Source organism: Parasteatoda tepidariorum, chromosome 9 (genome assembly GCF_982258835.1).
Source record: "Parasteatoda tepidariorum strain Cologne lab strain chromosome 9, Ptep-v5.0, whole genome shotgun sequence".
In the NCBI taxonomy this organism is placed as follows: domain Eukaryota; kingdom Metazoa; phylum Arthropoda; class Arachnida; order Araneae; family Theridiidae; genus Parasteatoda; species Parasteatoda tepidariorum.
Window position 1 is genome coordinate 85,530,085 of NC_141763.1, and position 20,661 is coordinate 85,550,745.

A 20,661-nucleotide genomic window follows, 5' to 3' on the forward strand; every position below is an offset into this window, starting at 1 on the left:
TTGAATAAACAAAAATTATTCTGACCTATGATTGACCCTCAACGCATAGAAGAGTAGCCGTAATCTGGAAAACATGCCTCCAATACTTTAGACAGGAGAGGGGTTAAAAGTATGGACCATTTTTTAATATTAATTCAGTTTGTGCATTTAGTTATAGCTCTGAAACCAATGAAATGAAATAATACCATTCTGCACACAATTATAAAACGGGCTATAATTAAGAATAATTTCATGCGCATGAGCTGCAAGTACTTTGTTGATACTAATGCCATGCCACTTGCCAATGATGGCTAGCCTACTATGGGATTCCAAGCGAATTCAAGTCAGAGGGTGCGCTTCTTGTTTTTCAGTGGTGTCATCTAGGGCCAATAATACAACTTCAGCAACACACACGTCACAGTCCGTTTTACTCGGAGGACCCATTAATGTGTAACGACAGGCGTGGTGAGTATGCGAGGATTCCTCTCTCTCAATTGGTGACCCGGACGTGATTATTTAGGAAGCTTTAAGAAGCTTCCAGTATTTAAGAAATTTCGAGCTTTGCTCTGTGCACTCTCATACTTAATTTTACTTTTCTATTTTTATCTTGTTATGCTTCAGTTGGTAATAAATGTTGTTTGATTTTTGTCGTAGTTGTCTTCAACTTAATATGAGAGGGTTCCTCTCCCTCAATCGGTGACCCGGACGTGATTATTTAAGAAGCTTCGAAGTTTTAAGAAGCTTCCAGTATTTAAGAAACTTCGAACTTTGCTCTGTGCACTCTCATACTTAATTTTACTTTTCTGTTTTTATCTTGTTATGTTTCGGTTGGTAATAAATGTTGTTTGATTTTTGTCATAGTTGTCTTCAACTTAATATGAGAGGGTTCCTCCCCCTCAATTGGTGACCCAAACGTGATTATTTAAGAAGCTTCGAAGTTTTAAGAAGCTTCCAGTATTTAAGAAACTTCGAACTTTGCACTCTCATACTTAATTTTACTTTTCTATTTTTATCTTGTTATGCTTCAGTTGGTAATAAATGTTGTTTGATTTTTGTCATAGTTGTCTTCAACTTAATATGAGAGGGTTCCTCCCCCTCAAATTCATCCACGGATCATAATTTTGAAGCATGGTTTCAAAACCGTAAAAAAGAAATTCAACTGGACATAGGAGCTAGGCTTTTGGGTTAGGTAATGACCATTAGAGAGAGTGAGGGGCACTGTAAGCTCTTCATGCGCTGTAGGAAAGGGGGGAAATATTGTAGAGTCGGGCTCCAATTCTGTTGGTCATGTGACAGACAGATTTGCCCTCTAGACTTCAATATGCATGCAGATGCAAGGAACTAGGTGGCTTCATTAGTTGGGCTAAGTTGATGGGATAGAATTCTGGTTGTTTAATCGTATTAAGTGAAATCAATTAATGAACCGTTTTTCAAACTGTTTACTATCTTATTTATGGTTATTTGACTATTTTGTTTGAATACGGTAAAACAACAATTAAATAAAAAAACGGGAGACGGCAAACCAAAATTTGCACATTTTTAATTAACTCTGCTAATTTTTTAAGAAGCTTCAACTGTAATTAAGTGGCTCGTCACATGAGCCTTTAGATTATTCAGAAGTAGATTAGACTTTAAAATATTTACTAAAACAAGAATTATTTATTAAAAGACTGCATGACTTTAAATCGGATGCGATTTGAAAATTGCGAATTTGACATAAATTTTTCTTGCTATTAAATATTTTTATGATGTCGAGCTTAGGTTTCGAAATTTTTATATTGCATCCTGAAAGAAAATAAACAAGTGCGCAAAAAGAAGGGGAAAAAATGGAAGGGCTTGAAGTACTTTTGATTTAATGATCGAATCTTAGCGTACTAGGACTCAATCTTAATGATTTAAGGAGGGGTGACCTCAGATCTGCTAATTAATTTATACAAACGATATTTTAAGTTCCTTAGAAATCGAATTTTGAATTTTTTCAAGTCGTGTATTTAAAATTCGATTTCTCAGAAACTATTCAGCCAATGTAGCTCAAATTTTGTATTTTACATTATAAAATTACATTCTTTAAATTTATACAAAAATTTGTACGCTCAAAATGTAAAAGTTTTCTGACTACAATTAAAAAAAATTTTAAAAAATTATTAAAAATTTTTTTCATGCAGTTATCTTTGGTTCTTTGGTATGCAGTTATTTTATATTCATGCGTAAAAATTTTGCAATTCGCTTAAAAAGTTCTCAGGATATAGCGAAATACACAAAAAGTAAAATTAACATTAAGGGATCCAAACTTTGAACCTGTCTCCTGACCAAACTATTGGGACTATATTACCCAAATTGTGGCTACACTCTATATTTTGAAGGGTAGAAATGCAAATCCGTTGAAAAAAAGTTGTGCTTATTCATAGAAAATGCGTTTTTTTGGCTGATTTCGTAACTTAAAATATCGTCTATGACAATTAATTAATTAGCATATTTGAAGTTCACATCTCAAACCAATAAAATTGAGTCCTAGAAGGTGAAGATCTGATTATTATATCAAAAGTTATTCAGAGTGTTTCGTAAATTGTTTTAGGCTCTTATTACAAAAGGCAAACTAATAATTTTATTCCAATATTCATATTGTTTTCCCTTTGTCTTTTAAATCTTCGATTGAAACCATTACGCAAAATTTATGCACCCTCCTGCATGAATTTAGTACTTTAGTTTGGTGCTTAACTATTTATTCTTTCTTGGTGAAATTATTTGGTTTTCCGTAATTCATATGCTGATAATAAGTATTCTTATGTTGCTCATTTAATCTTCATTTTCTCTTAAAAGAAAATTCTTTCTTCGAATTATGAAATTTGCATCAATGGAAAAAATAATAAGCGAAAGAAAAAATAATAATTCAAATTTTTAAAAATCTTAGACCCGCTTAAACAAACCCTTAACGAATTCAATAATTTAAATAGATAATACTGCCCAGCAACCTTGTTCAATAAGCTTTGAGTAGAAATTTACTTTATTATTTGTATTTTTTTAATAAAATAATTTTTTTTTCCACCAGTAAAACATTTTTATAATATGTTTGTTTTATCTGAAAAATCTCATCTTGTTTTTTTTTAAAGACATCTAAACTTTCTTTTCTAACTTTAAGCCAAGAAAAAAATTATTTTTCGAAATTTCAGTTCCTCAAATTAATTTCAACACGGCCTACTTATTCAACGATTCACTTTATGATTCAATAAAAAAATACTTTCTAAAATGTATCTTTAGAAGAAAAAAAATGCAAGCAAGCTCTGTGAAACATAAAAGAACTTAAAAAAAAATTGAAATTGTTTTTCTCCGCGACTTTTACGTAATGCTCATCTAAACCAATGCTACAGTATTATTATTTTTTTTAAATTAAGTTAGCGTAAGAATTATGAAACTAATGAGCATTGCACAATATTTAGAAAACAATAGTAAAAAAAAAACATACAATTTTACGAAAAAAGTTTTTTTAATATATATACTCGCTTGACCGGAAATATTTAATGAATCCTTATTGACATAGTTTAACGTGTGTAAGAGTTTCCTTATTTATAAACCAAGTCTTTATAAAGAAGCACAAATTGTTCAATTGCAAAAAGATATTTTTTTAAAATGCTTATCTTACTTCTGATATTTATTTCTCTCTCAGTGATTACTTCAGGAGATGAAAGTAAGTTACGGTTACCGTTCTATATGTATTTTAACATTTTGTAATAGAGAAATAATAGATATTTTTATTTATTTAGAATTACTTTAGATATTAATGCCATATATTTTATACAACGTCGGTGAGTTTTTAAATCTGAGCAGAGCTCGAAATGCATGTTTACGAAAATGGACGCAATTCAAAATTCGCGTTTTAAAAAATGAAGCTCAAAATGCGTGTTCACGAAATTGGATGCAGCTTAAAATACGTGTTCACGAAAATGGACGCAGCTCAGAATGCTTGTTTAAGAAAACGGACGCTTGATTCCGTTTCTTAAACTTCTTTTATGAGGATTGTTCGAATTTTTCAGAATGAGTAATTAAATCCTAATAATTTCATAATATGAATCCATTTGAAATTCTTTGCTAATTTCATTAAATTATAATTTTTTTTTTAAATAAAGCTTTTCAAGTCAAAAGTTTTTCTTATAAGGTTGCCACAGGTGCTAAAAATTTATAATAGTGGAAGATGATTCCCGTTGTATGAATTTAGAGTTTTTAAACTCATTTTACCGGTTAAAATTCTTTAAACGCATACATCATCCAAAAAGTTACATCTGTAATATACCTCCCAATCCTTATATCCGGGACATTGACCCTTAATGATTATGCTTAGTGTTTAAATAAGTAAGGAAGTAAGCACGCGATTTCCCATTCAGTTGTAAAATTTGATTCTAAAACTGAAAAAATTGTGTCCATTTGCACGCATTTCAAGCGGTGTCCATTTTTAACATGCATTTCGAGCTGATTCTATTTTCTTAAGCATTTATTCGAGCTGATTCAATTTCTTAAGCATGCATTTCGAGCTGATTCTATTTTCTTAAACACGCATTTCGAGCTGATTCTATTTTCTTAAACATGCATTTCGAGCTGATTCTGTTTTCTTAAGCATGTATTTCAAGTTGATTCTATTTTCTTAAACGAGAATTTCGAGCTGTGTTCATCCAGCTGTGTTTCGAACTGTATTCATCATATGCACGCATTTAAAGCTGTTTCAATTTTCCTAAACACGTTTTTCAAGTTGCGTCCATACACGCTTTTGAACTATGTCCATTTTCTTAAATATGCATTTCGAATTGTGTCCATTTTCGAATACACGCATTTCAAATTGTGTCTATTTCTTAAACACGTATTTCGAACTAAGTTGATTTTCTTAAACAAGATCCATATTCTTTAACAAGAATTTTGAGCTTTGTTCATTTTAGTAAACACTCATTTTGAGTTGTGTCAAGATTTAAAAACTCACAGACGACTTTCTTCTTAAATTAGGAAGTTAGCGCTTAATTTTCCACCTCACTTTTTGCAGCGAAGTAAATATGCAATAGGTTAAAATATTGCTGTTATTAGTTCAGATATAGTACACATTTTCCGCACTATAGAACTGTTTAATATTTATTACATAATTTGTATTTTATTATTTTGCTTATTATCTTAGGAGTTTTTCATTTTTATCCTTACCATTTTTACATCTTTAATTTAGTTTTCTAAATTGTTAAGTTTCCAAAATAATTGAGCTAATTTTGTTTCCAAAATTTATCATTATCTATAGGAAAATATTAAGTTGAATATTTTGTTTTTGTTTTTTTTCTTGTCAAAGCCCACGGTTGCATTGTATTCATTTTAATTTCTTTAAGCAGATATTGTTACGTTATATTTAAAATTTACTAAATTAAAATATCCCAAAATGTTTTATTGCGTAAGTACAGAATTGATCATACTTCATTTGCTATCGATTCTATTGTGTTAAAACTTTAATTTATCTTTAAGTAAAAATAAAAATTTATACCTAAAATACACCATTATTTATGAATGTAAGATCTGCAGACTTTAGATGTGCATAACAAACAAGAAAATCAACGCAGTTTAAATAATTTTCGTCAAAATGACTTTTAGTTCCATTTACACTTACCTCAAATTTTATTACCTACTCTCAGAATTTGAATTTCTTATTTAAAAAAATTAAGAACTGATTCTAATGGACGTAACATGCACTGTTACTCTCCGTAATATTTAGTTTTCAATTTTTGAATAAATTTTTAAACTTATTAAGGTTACTAAAAATTGGATTACGTGTATCACGAGTTATTTTGAAAAGAATTATTGGGTCTGTTGATTTCTTTTTTATTTTAAATAAGTTAGACTGAAAATATGAAATTTTTAAATTATGGAATCATTCTATAGAAATTTCATTGAAATTTCTTTTTAAATTTTAATTTAATTTTTGTTTACTTTAAAAAATGATTATATATTCTTTAGCCTAAAAATTATTCATAGAAATAATGTGAAATAATATCTCTTCCTGGACTATTCCGGGACACCAACGAATTTGCGGCAATTCATAATTTATCGCATTTTTGACAACAAACATATCTAATTAATTAAGTCTAATTAATAAAAGCTTAATTAAGTCTAAATTTTAAAGCGTATTTGATTTGCTTGATGTCACAAAATCACACTTGATAGGTGTGTAGTAAATATCCCAATAAATTTTCAATACTGTTTGAAACTTAAAGTGATTTAAGTAAAATTTTTTTTTAAATTTCTTTATCATAAAACGCAGTATTGTAACGAGATTACTTTTTTGACATAAAAGCAGAAAAGAAATATTTTCTTAATTTTTTTTCATTTCTTAAACATACATATCACAAATATAAAAGTTATTTTAAAAAAAACGTGACTCAACTTAATTTTCACAATCATAATTGGGACTTTAAGTGATCACCGGTATTTCAATAACTTGATAAGCTTTAATTTCTTTTTTAGGTGATTTTTATTACGGAAAAAGTTTCACTTGTAAAACTGGTGACGTCATTGGATATTATCAGGTGTGCAATGGACAGAAAGAATGTCGAGATGGTAGTGACGAACTGAACTGTAAAGACAGAGTTTGCGAAAAAGAAGAATTTAAATGCTCTAATGGACAATGTGTTCATAAGTTACTCGAGTGTGACGGTAATTTGGACTGTGTTGACGATTCTGACGAAAAGCACTGCAGTAAGTGTTTTGAAAGTCATTTTATCATCATTTTTTAATTTTAATAATAATCAGCAAAAAAAATTCTTACCTTTAGATTGTTTTTCTTTATGACAAATGATTTATTACCCAAAATAATTCGAGAGTGATATTACGATTTGTGCTGAGAGCGATCATATTTTAATTATCATGATGTAGATATCGATATTGCACTGTATATCACAAAGTTTATTTTGCTAGGTATCATTTTCAATTTTCATTGGTCAATATTTTTGCAATGCAAATGGAAATTTCGCTATCACTAAAACTCCATTATAGATAGATAAAACTAGTTATATCATTGCACGCAGTAAATGTCTGTATATATATATATATATATATATATATATATATATATATATATATATATATATATATATATATATATATATATATATATATATATATATATATATATATTATATATTACATTATGACCACCCTCCATCTATAATAATGGACTCTCTCAGGTTTTCATGGTTTCTCGCCCAGGAACAATGTTTTCATGGGGCACAATAGGACCCATAATCCTCATAGAACAATCCCTGACGTCTGTAAGCTACTTGAACATAGTTGCAGACCATGTTCACTCATTCATGGCAACAGTTGCTGGGGATGGTGTTTACCAACAGGATAATGCACCATGTCATAAGGGTCGAATCATCATGGATTGGTTCGAGGAACATTCCAGTGACTTTCAAGTCATGTCTTGGCCCCCAAATTCCCCTGACCTTAATCCAATAGAGCATTTGTGGTCCTACTTGAAAAACCAAATTTGTGCTGCCACGCTACCCCCTCGCAATGTGAGGGAATTGCAGGACCAGTTGGGGAGAGCTTCGTACCAGATACCTCAGACTACCTATCATCACCTTGTGGAATCAATGCCACGGGGTGTGCTAGCAGTTTTGAGGGCTAAAGGTGGTCCTACATGTTATTAGCAGGGTGAACATAATGTAATGGCTCTTCGGTGTATATATCTGTCCACAGTTTAAAGAGGCGTCAAAACAACCAGCCAGTCGTACAATTTCCTATTTTTGTTCTATACCGTAAAGGAATGTTTATCTTATAAGTTAAGACCTTTTAATGAAGAAAAAAAAAACACAAATTTAATGGATATTTAGAGATTGTTGTGGTTTTCATCATCCTTCGCGTCGCTGCACAATTTGAAAGGCCCTATTATTTTTATTTTGCCTCTGCCAGTAAAAAGTGCAAAGCATAATTTGTATGTAATATCGATTGAAACGAAAAGAATAATATGAGCTTTTAATTCATTCAGATTGCAGCAAAATCTTTAGCAAACCATTCATATGCAAGAGTGGCCAATGTGCAGATAGCTCATACGTGTGTGACGAATATCCCTTTTGTAAAGATGGAAGCGACGAAGAAGATTGTGACAAGAGAACATGCCTCGAAGATGAATTCCGATGTTCCAGTGGACAATGCGTTGGAAAGTTTAATAGATGTGATGGAGCTTACAATTGCAGGGACGGAAGTGATGAAAATGATTGCGGTAAGATTTAAAAACTCCAAATTCTGTACCTATTTAACTTTTTAGTTTTATTGCCAAAATGTTAATTCGTTTAAAATGTCAAAATTTATGGCAAACTATTCTAACAACTATTATCCTGTCTCAAATATTAGTTTAAATGGCTCATTATTATGGCAAATGTGAAGATAGCTCATATGTAAGAAACGGACCTGCTTCCTCCAAAAATGGAAGCTGAAGATGATTGTGACAAGAGAACTTGTCATAAATCTTTATGCTTCAGCGCACAGTGCATTGAAAAGTTTTGTAGATGCGATGGTGTTTACCACTGTAGAAATCGAATTAATAAATTGGTCGGAAATGCTTAAACGTAATATCAGGATATTCTTATTGTTGATAATTATCTAGCATATAATATTTATCGTAACCCAAGACAAAGTTCTTAATGGTCCCATCAAATAATTTTGATGGTTTATGTTGGTTTTAGTGCGATTCATGATGATCCAACATCATTTGATGGTCATCATCATCCAAAGTTTTTCATTCTGCGTTCATGGTTTTTGATATACCAACGAACTTCCCTCATTCCATGGTGGAAAATGCTACTTTAATACTATGACGGTCAACCATCAAGAGAAGTTTGATTATCATGAACAAACAATCCATGATGGATCCAACTATACATTTCCATGATAGTTTAATGAGAATTCTTGTTGTTTTCAGGAATATACCATCAAAGCAATTTGGTTTTTTATGTTGGACCATCATAAATCAAATCAAATTCCTACATTAGGATGATGGTTTTTCATGATCGTTTCAGCATTTGACTATGATGAAAAAATAACAAACCTAAAATAAGCAAACCTTCAAAGCAAGTTGATATTCTTATGTTGGATCATCGTAAATCACTCCGAATTCCTACATTGGCGTGATGGTTACTTATGTTGGTTACCATCAAAAAGATAATGGTTCCTGATGGAATTATTAAAGGTTACCATCCATCTTATGTCGATCCATCAATGGAAAACCATCGAAAAGTTTGACTTGAGATGACACGATATATCATAAGAATAATTTTAAAATATCTTTACAGCAATTTTTAGAATATATCGAAGAAATATATCGATTGATGGTCTCTCTCTAATTAGCTTCTTTATTAAATTTATTCCATTAAAAAAAATTCAGAAAATATATTTGCACCCATGAAATACTTTTTTAAGTGTTAAAATCAGGAACTTATAATTTAGGTCGAAATATATTTAAAATTACACATCATGGATAAAGGATTTTTTTTATAAGATTTTGAGTTCAAATTGTGAATAACATAGAAAACAATACAAACTGGAGACAAAAAATCTCCGGAAAATTTGCAAAAAATGCACCTTTATGTATTTTCCTGCTTTAATTTCGTTGCTATTAAGATTTTAGCTAAGTTACCTTACATCCATTTTCAAAATAAAAAAATTTAAGTTTGCTAAAGTGAAGTGAAGTTAGTGCAGCTGCTGTACGAACTTTAAGTTAGTTTCTTAAGAATTTAATCACGAGTAGATTTATCTCCGTTAAATTTAATTGAACTAAGTGCACATACTTCACTTCACTTGCTTTTCGAAAGTATTTCTACGATTATTCTGGAATCTTATCATTTTTTTCTTATCACCGACTTTGAACATCTGACCTAATTTTGAGTTCACGACTTCCAATGTTCAACTCCGCTGCCTTGTAATTTTGAACCCAATCTGGAAAACAAGGGTTTATGTACTAGAAAATATTATTTGTCTTCAAGGGAACTTTTTTTTTTTGCTTCAACAAACCCCCTTTGCTTTACATGGTGCTGAAAACCAAAAAAAAAACCTCCCATGGGTAGCTGGACAGTAAGAGGCTTCTAGAGATTGATCTGTCTTCGCTGAAGATAATGAAGATATTTTAAATCACTGTGGTCGGTGCAACCCGGGTGCGTTCTGTCCCCTGAGCAACCACTGCTTTATGTCCGGATTTATATTTTATAACCAGCGTTGAACAACCGACTCAGTTTCAAGTTTACGGCAATCAGTGTTCAAATTCGTATACTTGAAATTTTAAACCAGGCCCAGAAGACAAGAAAACTTTGAGCATTGTGACAAACTAGAGTTCATGGAGAACTTCTTGATGTAACGAACCCTCATTTGCGTTACATGGAGATAGAAAATGCGAAAATCTCCCACGGTTAGTCCGACGGTAAGGGGGCTCTAATCCATGATCCTTCCACCAATGGGGATATTTTAAGTCGGTGTGAGCTGGAAGCAGGATTAGAATCGACCATGCAAGTCTGTGTATTTTTTAGGAGTTAATGATTATTAGAATAAAAAAAAAACCGTTAAGTATAGCGTAAAAACAACGATCATCTCCCACCACAATGAGGCTTAATTTATTTTAAGTACTGGTACATGATACAGAACTTGAACTGTTTAAAAAATTTAATAAATTTTAATAATTTTTTAGATGACTTTTTTTACGGAAAAAGTTACACCTGTAAAAGTGGTGACATCATTGGATATCATCAGGTGTGCAATGGACAGAAAGAATGTCAAGATGGCAGTGACGAACTGAACTGTAAAGACAGAGTTTGCGAAAAAGAAGAATTTAGATGCTCTAATGGACAATGTGTTCACAAGTTATTTGAGTGTGACGGTAATTTGAACTGTGTTGACGATTCTGACGAAATGCATTGCAGTAAGTGTTTTGAAAGTCATTACTTTTTTTTATTTTTTCATTTAATTAACTATCTACAATAAAAAACTCATTATCTACAATAAAAAACTTAAAAAAATTCTTAATGTTAAATGATGAAATCGATACATTAAAACTTTTAGAGTGATGTTTCGACCATTTCCTGGTGTTATCAAAATTTTATTATCATGATGTAGATAGTGATATTTTACCGTACATAGCAAAGTGTGCTTTATTTGTTAATTTTTTTTACTCAATTTCCTATTATGTTAATTTCATTATAGTTACATATAATACTATATATATATATATATATATGTATATATATATATATATATATATAGTCCATACCATATAGAAACATGCTGCACAGTTTTTTTAACTTTACTGTAAGTACAATGCATTCTGACAAAAAGGCGTTTTCCAGAGATGCGCTAAGCCCTGGCACTACATAATGATACTACTGACACAACGATAGAGATAGCACCGTGATGTATCTTTCTAGAGAACCTGTTTCCACTCATCAACTGCTCAATTTTGACGTGCCTTGCACCACTTCAGCTGAACAGTGCGTTTGGATTTTGTATTCGAACGTTATGGATAGCAGTACGACTGTGGAAAACAAGCAAATGTGCTTTTCATGAACGGAATTTATCAAAACAAGATTTCCATGGTGCTTGTTGCAACTCCTTATGGTCAATCTGTTTGGGGTGGTTTTCCGAATTTCTTTGTATAACACTCATTGAACTCTATCGGTCAGTTTCGTGGATCTGCCGGGTCGAGGCATTCTCCGATAATCACCACTCACCTTCTACTGCTTAATCTCAAAAATCACAATCGACTTAGTTATGTTTAACTCACGAGGTATATCACTTAAGGATCAGCCGCTTCAATATGATGCCTGACAATTACGCCTTTCTCGAAGTCAGACAGCTCTGAATCTCGTGGTATCTTGAATGCGGCTAATACCATTGATGTTTCTTACGCGATATTTAAGTACAATATATATATATATATATATATATATATATATATATATATATATATATATATATATATACACACTATTTACCAATATGTGTTGGGACACCCGTGCAAAAAAGGATATCTGCGGTCCTGATGTACTTCACACTTATTATCCTTAAATATTGTGTAGGAAACATCAATGGCATTAGCCGCATTCAAGATACCACGAGATTCAGAGCTGAGCGTAATTGTCAGGTATCATGTAGAAGCGTCTGATCCTTAAGTGATATACCTCGCGAGTTAAACGTACCAAAATCGATAGTGAATTTTGAGATTAAGCAGTAGAAGGTGAGTAGTGATTGTCGGAACGCACCTCGCCAATGTTTATAATATCGTGGTATTCTGATTGGTGATAATTATCGAATGCACGGTAGTTTTCGTAAGACATGATATTTACGATATATCACGAGAATATTTTTATAATATTGCTATTGCCGTTTTTAAAAAATATCGAGATGGTATATCGTTTGATTGCCCACCTCAAATTTTTCAAATTTTCCAAATATGTTCGAGTTAAAAAAAAAATTCGGAAAATACATTTTCACTCTTGACATACTTTTTTTTAAATAGTTTTTGTAAGTAAAATTTAGGGACTTGTAATTTACGTTAAAATACTTTTAAAAATTAGGCATCGCACATCCGGTATTGTTTTTTTTCTGATTATGCGGACGAGTTAAGAATAATATAAAAAACAACTTAAACTCTAAAAAAATCTCAATTTATGAAGAAAAGTCTATTTGTTTTTGGTTTTAATTATGCTTCAATTTCTGCGGTAAAGATTTTGACTAAATTACCTTACATCCATGTTTAACATCCCAGTAATTATTAAAGTTAATTAAAGTAAAGTAGAATTCATCCAGAAACTGAACAAACTTTGCCGTAATTTCTTAAAAATTAGATTGTAAGTTGATTTAGCTTCATTATAGTACACAGAACTAAGAAGCCCAAAAACCACTTAACTTGTTACCTTCTTAAGTTCCGAAAATTTCTTAAGACCATTTCTGAATTCCAGAATCTGAATAAGTCCAGTTTATAGATCAGAATCAAGTATAAACGATTCTTGGAATTGTAGACCACCATGTATATTGCTATATTGACGACCGCCACTGACCACAGACAGATTAAGAATTATCTGCCGATCTCATTTTTTTCGTCACATTTTATTATGATTTTATTTTAAAAATTTGGAATTATTATGAGTATTTTATAATACTAGTGGGCTGCGCTCCCTGCTCGCTAACGCTCGCCAACCCCCGAAAATTGCTACGCAATCTTATATGGTTTCCGTCGCAAACCAAGCTCGCTTCGCTCGCTATTAACTTAGGTATATTGCAAATGCACAAAATTCTAAGAATTCAGAACAATCATCCAAATCCATATGAAAACTTTTTTTTTAAAAAAAAATTATATCTTTTTAGTAAATACTAAGTCATTATAATAAATTTGAATTCAAATAAATCGTTAAACCTATTAGAAATGTGCTATAGTATAATTCGTGATATAAATCAAAAATCGTCAAATAAATTCGTAATATATAAATTCGTGAAAGAAGCGCTTTCGACAAAATACTAAAATAGAGATCTATCGACCAAGACTACTCACTTCTGCCTAGCTTAATAGTATGAGATTGCCGCAGCTGATGCTCTCCGGTTATTTCAGTTTCCGTTTTTAAAAGCGCTATATGTTGAGCCACGTCAGCTAGATTTGGCATGTGACATTTTTAGCGGCAATCATTTGTCGATTCGCCGTGTAAGAGAAATAGTAACGTAAACAAAACAAAGTAAACGTTGCCACCGGCGGAAAAGAAATACAGCTAAAATTTGGGAGCCACTTAAGAGAATTATATATATTAGATTCTGAAATTTAATTTGTTTTACGCTTGTTTCTTCATTTCAGAAATAAACTTTGTAAGGACTTTAGTCGTTTAATATTTTCAATTTTTGAAAAAAAGTGACCACACGTTTTAAAATGTGGCCACGTTAAAAAATGGTTCAAAGCTGCAATCCATTAGTATAATTATCTAATTTGTCTTAGTAAAGGCAAGTTTACGTGTTAAATTAAGATATTTTAATGAAAACAAAACATTTAATGGATATTCAGTGATTCTTGTGGTTTTCTGAATCTTTCGCGTCACTGCACAATTTATAGGGCTTTATTATTTTTATTCCGCTTCTGCTAGTTAAAAATGCAGAGCATAATTTGTATGTAATATCGATTGAAACAAAGGAAAAATATGAACCTTTTATTCATGCAGATTGCAGCAAAATCTTTAACAAACCATTCACGTGCAAAAGTGGCCAATGTGCAGATAGGTCATACGTGTGTGACGGGTATGCCTTTTGCAAGGATGGAAGCGACGAGGAAGAATGCGACAAGAGAACTTGCCATGAAGATGAATTCCGATGTTCCAGCGGACAATGCATTGAAAAGTTTTATAGATGTGATGGAATTTACCATTGCAGGGATAGAAGTGATGAAATTTCTTGCTGTAAGTTTTAAAATTTCTAAACTATTCTCCCTTTTCACGCATTAGTTTCACTGCCAAAGTGCCAATTACTTTAATTGGTTACTATTATAACACTTATTATTTCTTTACAAATATTAGTTAAAAATGCTAATATGCCTAGTAGGTTAAATGGCCAATTATTATGGTCATTATGCAGATAGTTCATGAGTAAGAAATGGATTTGCTACCCGAAAAGACGGAAGCGATTAGAAAAATAGTGACAAGAGGACTTGTCCTAAAGATAAATTTCGGTGCACCGTTGGACAATGCATTGGACAGTTTTACAGATGCGATGAGGTTTATGTCTGTTGAGATAAAATTGGCAAAAATAATAATAAATGTCTAAACCCGTTACAAAATTACACCCTCAAATAATTACAAAAAATTTTTTGTAATTTTTTTGCAAAATTTGTTTGAGTGCTCCTCACACTATTGTATTGATATATTTTGCTTTGGCTATATTGATACAATATTAGAAAGCACCTTTTTTTGTGGATATAATCGTGTGAGCTGATGAAAAGATTATATCTTTTACTTTCCGGATTTATATAAATTTTTTTCCCGGTATCTTGTTATTTTTATTTACTAAAACACCAGTGTAGGGTATACCGGGCAAATGTATACCGGAGAATGGCACTTTACCAAAGCTACTATGTGATTGTCAATATTCGCAGATGGAAGTTAACATCCACCTATTTCGGTCATTCACAGTAACATCTATATTCTTTATAATTTCATTTTTTGTATCGGTTTTGAACTTTAAAGGAATAGCGAAAATTAAGATTACCTATTTATATTAACACCGACCGATATAATAAATTGTATTTAAAAGAAATTGCTATCAGATTTTAATTATTTCATTTAACATATTTTCATTAAAAATGTTTACTACTAAATGGATTTGCTCAGGTGAAAAATTATTTTTAGAAGATAGAGCGTTTCTTTATTTTTTTATTACTATTAATTATTTATTTAATAAAAGTGTATTTAATAAATTAATTATGTATTTAATAAACATTTAAAGTTTTTTTTCTATTTTGCTTTGTTTCAAATCTAATTTATGACAGAGGATAAAAAAGATAAATAAGCATTTATAATAAATATTTAAAATTGTAAGCACTTACTGGACAATTAAATTTTTTCTTACGAATTTCAAAAATATTTAAATTTAAGATAATATGTTTTAGATAAACTCTGATTTACGCATAAAATTGCCTGGTTCTTCTATTTAGAATAAGTTTTAAAAATATATGTATCTACAGCGACTTGCCTGGAAAAATTACGAGTTTTACCCTTCTGATTTGACAGACACTAAGAATTTTTCCTTCTTGCTTTCGTTCCTTCATATTTCTCATGCCACGGCCCATCAGTCGCCAAAATTTGGCGATCATTTTGCTGAAAGTATTAATCTCCACTCTTCCACTAATTTTTTAATTGATGTATATTCGTCTCCTTCTCCTACTTTTATGCCCAGTTTGGATTTTAGTTAAATTATCATACAGCTCTAAATAAATTTTGAATATGACTACCTTAAATAAACTAATAAAAATTTTTTTTTTATCTTCATTAATATAGTTATTGGCAGAGCTATCCCCGAAGGACCTCTAGATGTTAAAGTTAAAGAAAAGGAAGATATCAAGCTGACTTGCATCTTTGTTCCGAGTGAGCCTTATTATGTGAAGTGGTACCACAATGACAAAGAAATACCTGACCAATACAAATCAAATTCTTCAAAGATTCACACAACTGTTGAGAATGTTAGTGCTTTCAAATATGTTTCAAAACTATCCATTAAAGATGCAACGCCGAATGACAAGGGAAAATATGCCTGCCATTCCGACAACTACGAACCAGCAACTTATGATGTGGACATAATTAAAGGTAAATTGCAAAACTATTGTATTAATACAGTCGAACCCTGTTATAGCGAACCAACTGACATAAGCCCACTATGGAAGATAGTTTAGATTCCTAAAATCGATAAAAATACAGTAGTATAGTTGGTAATAATGATTACAGTAGTACATAATTTGCTTTATAAAATTATAAAATTATTTACTATATCGAGTTTCTTTGCAAGGAAATTTCCATGACACTAGATTGCCCAAGGAAGTGATTTTGACTGCTTTTTAATTTCAATTAAAAAACAATAATGTATATAATGACACAATTTCTTAACATCATGGTCCCATGGGTTCATTACATCGGGGTTAGACTGTATTATTAATCAGTTAATTTAAACTCAGAGCTAACAATTTCTGTGGCACAAAAAATAGTTGAATACATAAATATCACGGTAAAAGCTGCAAGTTCATCTGAAAGTTGGAGTTTATAGCCAAATTGAAAACCTGAAATTTTTCCTTCCTCCGAGGTAGTCGTTTGCCACCATCTTGAATTTTTCAAGAAGTGAGAAGCTCCAACTTTACTGTCTAGACAAGTGAGGTATTGTTGCATAACAGTCCAGCAAATGTGTAGATGTTACCGGAGAAGTATGAAGCGCCGGCATGTTATAGATTATCCAAGCGGTTAATAAAAAACCTTTTTCAGGCAAAGTATGAAAATTATTTCATAATTTCCCTGGGGACTGTATATAATACCTAGGATTTCTATAGAATGACAAATGCTATTTAGGCAAAGTATGAACCTGATAAGACTATAATATGAAAGAAGGACATTCCTCAAAAATAAAAGTGTTATTCTGAAAAAATAATGACAGCGCCATTAAAAAAAATTATTCAAATTACGTAAAGAAAATGGAAGTTATAACAAAACGAAGTTTATGTCTATCTTATTAAGGGAAACGAAATTTTCGTTTAAATTTTGTTAGCAAGGCACGTGACTTCATACGGTAAAGTATAAATAAGTCATGTGCCTTGCCGTGTTATTCGAAACGAATTGAAGACGCATTTCATACTTAGCTGGTTTCTCATTTGATGTTCTATAGAATGCTTAAGAAATGTGTGAAATATAAATCGTTTCTTAGATCGTCAGTTAGTTGCAGGCATTATATACAATGCCGAGTTTCAAACTATGCCTTTCTTATTAAGGGAAACAAATTTTTAAGGCGAAATTTTCGTAGCAAGTCACGTGATACCCCACACAAATCGAAGATGCACTTCCTACTTTGATAGTTTCTCATTTGGCATTCTATAGAATGCCTAGGAAAAGTATGAAACATGAATCGTTTTACGCATTTCTGGCTAGTTTTAGGCATTATATAAAATCCCCAGGTATTATATACGATGCCGGATTTCAAACTTTGCCAGTAACATAGGTAGATTTTATCATTAAATGATATTTGAAAACGTTTCTTAAATCATGATTTACTCCTCTTAACGCCACACTTATAGTTGTGTATTTTCACATAAATACTATACTAATTTATAGTTACATGACTTGAGCAGCAAAATATTTTCTTTAATGGCCGGCACTGAACTATTCATTACGCTCTTCGCCATCAAAGATGCCAGAAGTATTGCTCATTGCCATAGCCACGGAGGCAAAGTACATTACCCACGTCATACTGTCATAGTTAACCGTTAATAGGGTGTACTGAATTCACACACCACACAACAGAAGACAACCGCAGATAGAAAGACAACCCCCTGTACCAGAGTTGAATTCGAACCAGGGATCACTGTCGTCACAGCCATGCACCCTGACAGCTTGGTCACCTGACCGCTGTGGAAAAAGTACAGGATTTATGAAAAATTCGGGGGGAAGTAACAGTCCGAAATAAAGCCAAAATTGTTAAAAGTCAATATATCTGTCACATATTTTTGTATGACTTGTAAAATACGATGTGGCACACCATTTACTAATCGCTAAAGGACATTGTAAAGTATTTTACGTTCTAGTATTGCATAGTGCTAGAATGTTGACATTAAAGGATTTCTTTTATTTATCATTTTTTGCATTTTCGCTCGAATAATGTAATAATTCTTTGGTCATTTTTTTACTTTTTTAGATTTTCTTTCTTTTTTGGTAAATTTTGATTAATATTTTTTTCATCAATTTTGACTGACATTTTTTTTCTTCATTTAAAAAGCTTTTTGCTTATAAATTATTTTTTTTCTTTATAAATTACTACAAATCTAGCAATGAATATTGTATTTTAAATTTACTCCAATAACAAGTGTTAATACTGATGCAAGCTTTTTTTTAAAAAAGAAAATTTTTAAGAATATCAAAAAAAAAAAGAGCTTTTGATAATAAAATTCAATTACAATAAATTAAGGAATTGCGCATTTATTTTACTTACTACTTTGTTTTATTAAATTCATGAACACAAGTTACAATTTATATATATTTTTAAAAAAATAGTTGATATAAAGCACGGCGTGAAGATTAAAAAGGTGTTATTTCTCAATTTAAACCCATTTTTAAAGGGCTTTTAAAGGAATTTTTCAAAAATTTTAAAGTTGTCAACTTCCCAGTCGTAATTACAACTGTAAAATACTAACTGAACAATTTATAACAAGATTTGTTCATTTTTTTTCAGATATTGCTGCAAACGGAAAGAAAGAAAAGAGTTAAGCAAAATTACTGACAAACCTGTTCGATCCAACAGTCAGATTATGAACAGCGTACAACAATGAACAGAAAACATAACTATTAAGAGAAAAAATTTTAGAAATATTTTAATTTCGTACTTTTTTATAAACATTGTGAATGTTGCAGCATAATTATGATGCACGATTTAAGAAAAGAATGGTCTAACACAGTTTTCCATTGTAGGTGCATTTTTATTACTCGGAAAATCACATGATAGGATACAGTTTTCCCACATTAATTTCCACATACTTTAAGGTTGTCATCAGGATTAAATTCACAAATGTCATAAAGGTATCGCCTTCCAATAAAATATTTTTATAACTAATTTAAAGATGTATGCCCGAAATATTTTTGATTCAGTACGACGTGATTCTATTGCTTTAATACACAACATTTTAAGATAAACTTATTTAAATTGGTGTCTGAAATTATTAAGAGTTTTGCAAATTAGTTTATGGTGCAAATTACAGTTACTTAGTACTATAAATTAAAGAGTGTCGATTAATGATCTAGAACTTAACGATCAGCTTCATGCACAAATTGTAAAAAAAAAATTGCACATTGAATTTTTCTCATTTCAACCACAAGCCAAACTTATGCTTTAAAACAACATAAGGCGTATTCAAAAAATAGTAATAGTAAATTTAAACAATATCAAAGTGGTATTTTTTTCAATTATAATTTGAGAACATATTTCCTTTTACATTGTGACTAATTATCTATTGTAGAATATTTCCCTTTCGAGATCTACGTTCTATAAACTCGAGCTTGACTTGATATGAAAAGTAACAAAAAATGAATAAATAATGAAAAAAATAAGTGAGAGATTAAATAAGTTGCCAGAAATAGATCTTAAAATTTGATAAGAAAGTTTTAAAAATATAAAAACCTTAAGGAGTAAGAAAAATGTTTCCAATTGGATGACATAAGCTTATCGTCACACTGTGATTAAACCGTTAAAAGCGCAAGAATTTTTTTTTTAAGATTTAATTATTTTTCAAAACTAGTTTTCCTTTAACTATTAACGATTTACATATTAACAAAATTTTCTCACATAAAATTATAATTATAAATTCCATAAAGCAAACGATTTTTTTTTATAAAATTTTAAGATAAGAAAAAAAAGCAATGGTAAAGAAGAAGAAATTTGTAGGAGTTAGTGTGCCATGATAAGTGAGGGAGAAGTCCTAATATTTATCAAAAACATGAAATTATAGAAAAAACTCAAGGTGAAATTATTGCCCTTCCCGTGAAAATCAAATTGCACTAAATTGAAATTATTTTATGAATGCATAGTATTCAATCATTATCATTGTTAATATTTACAGTTAACCATTTACAGTAGAATTTTTTTTATTTATTTACTGTAATTAATATCAATTGCATGTAATTTTTTGCAAATCAACATTTATGTTCTGTTATTTATGTTTTGTAAATGAATGAATAAAACATAAAATAAATAACTAATCAAGTATTTTTTTTACATTTTATCACCATACACACGAAACACATTGCATTGAATTTCTATAATAATACAAGTTGCATCATCGACAAAGTTCCCTAGCTTTTAAATACACAAAAATAGTAATAGTATTTCAAAACAGTGTGGGAGATAGAGAAAAATATATGTTGCATAAGAACATGTTAATTTATTTTTTTAAAACATGAGAGA

The 20,661-nt window shown here is 30.7% G+C and overlaps 1 protein-coding gene across 2 annotated transcripts; it reads left to right on the top strand.

The window, feature by feature from the left end:
• Window positions 1-122: 122 nt before the first annotated feature.
• LOC107451781 (uncharacterized) lies at window positions 123-19,342 on the top strand. Of its 2 annotated transcripts, none has more exons than XM_071186474.2 (7): window positions 123-444; window positions 6,463-6,693; window positions 7,988-8,221; window positions 10,676-10,906; window positions 14,184-14,417; window positions 16,011-16,316; window positions 18,937-19,342. In XM_071186474.2, the coding sequence occupies exons 1-7, from the start codon at window positions 426-428 to the stop codon at window positions 18,969-18,971; spliced, it is 1,290 nt and encodes a 429-aa protein (XP_071042575.2). In that variant the 5' UTR covers window positions 123-425; the 3' UTR covers window positions 18,972-19,342. The 2 variants fall into 2 exon arrangements, with proteins under 2 accessions (XP_071042575.2, XP_042909640.2); XM_043053706.3 differs by lacking the exon at window positions 123-444 and adding an exon at window positions 3,557-3,664.
• The last annotated feature ends 1,319 nt before the right edge of the window (window positions 19,343-20,661 follow it).

Excerpts from the sequence above, each read along its gene's own strand:
- LOC107451781 (XM_043053706.3), top strand. The coding sequence starts at position 3,607 with ATGCTTATCTTACTTCTGATATTTATTTCTCTCTCAGTGATTACTTCA. Across the intron at positions 10,907-14,183 it reads TTCTGACGAAATGCATTGCA|ATTGCAGCAAAATCTTTAAC; the intron begins GTAAGTGTTTTG and ends TTATTCATGCAG. Across the intron at positions 16,317-18,936 it reads TGATGTGGACATAATTAAAG|ATATTGCTGCAAACGGAAAG; the intron begins GTAAATTGCAAA and ends ATTTTTTTTCAG.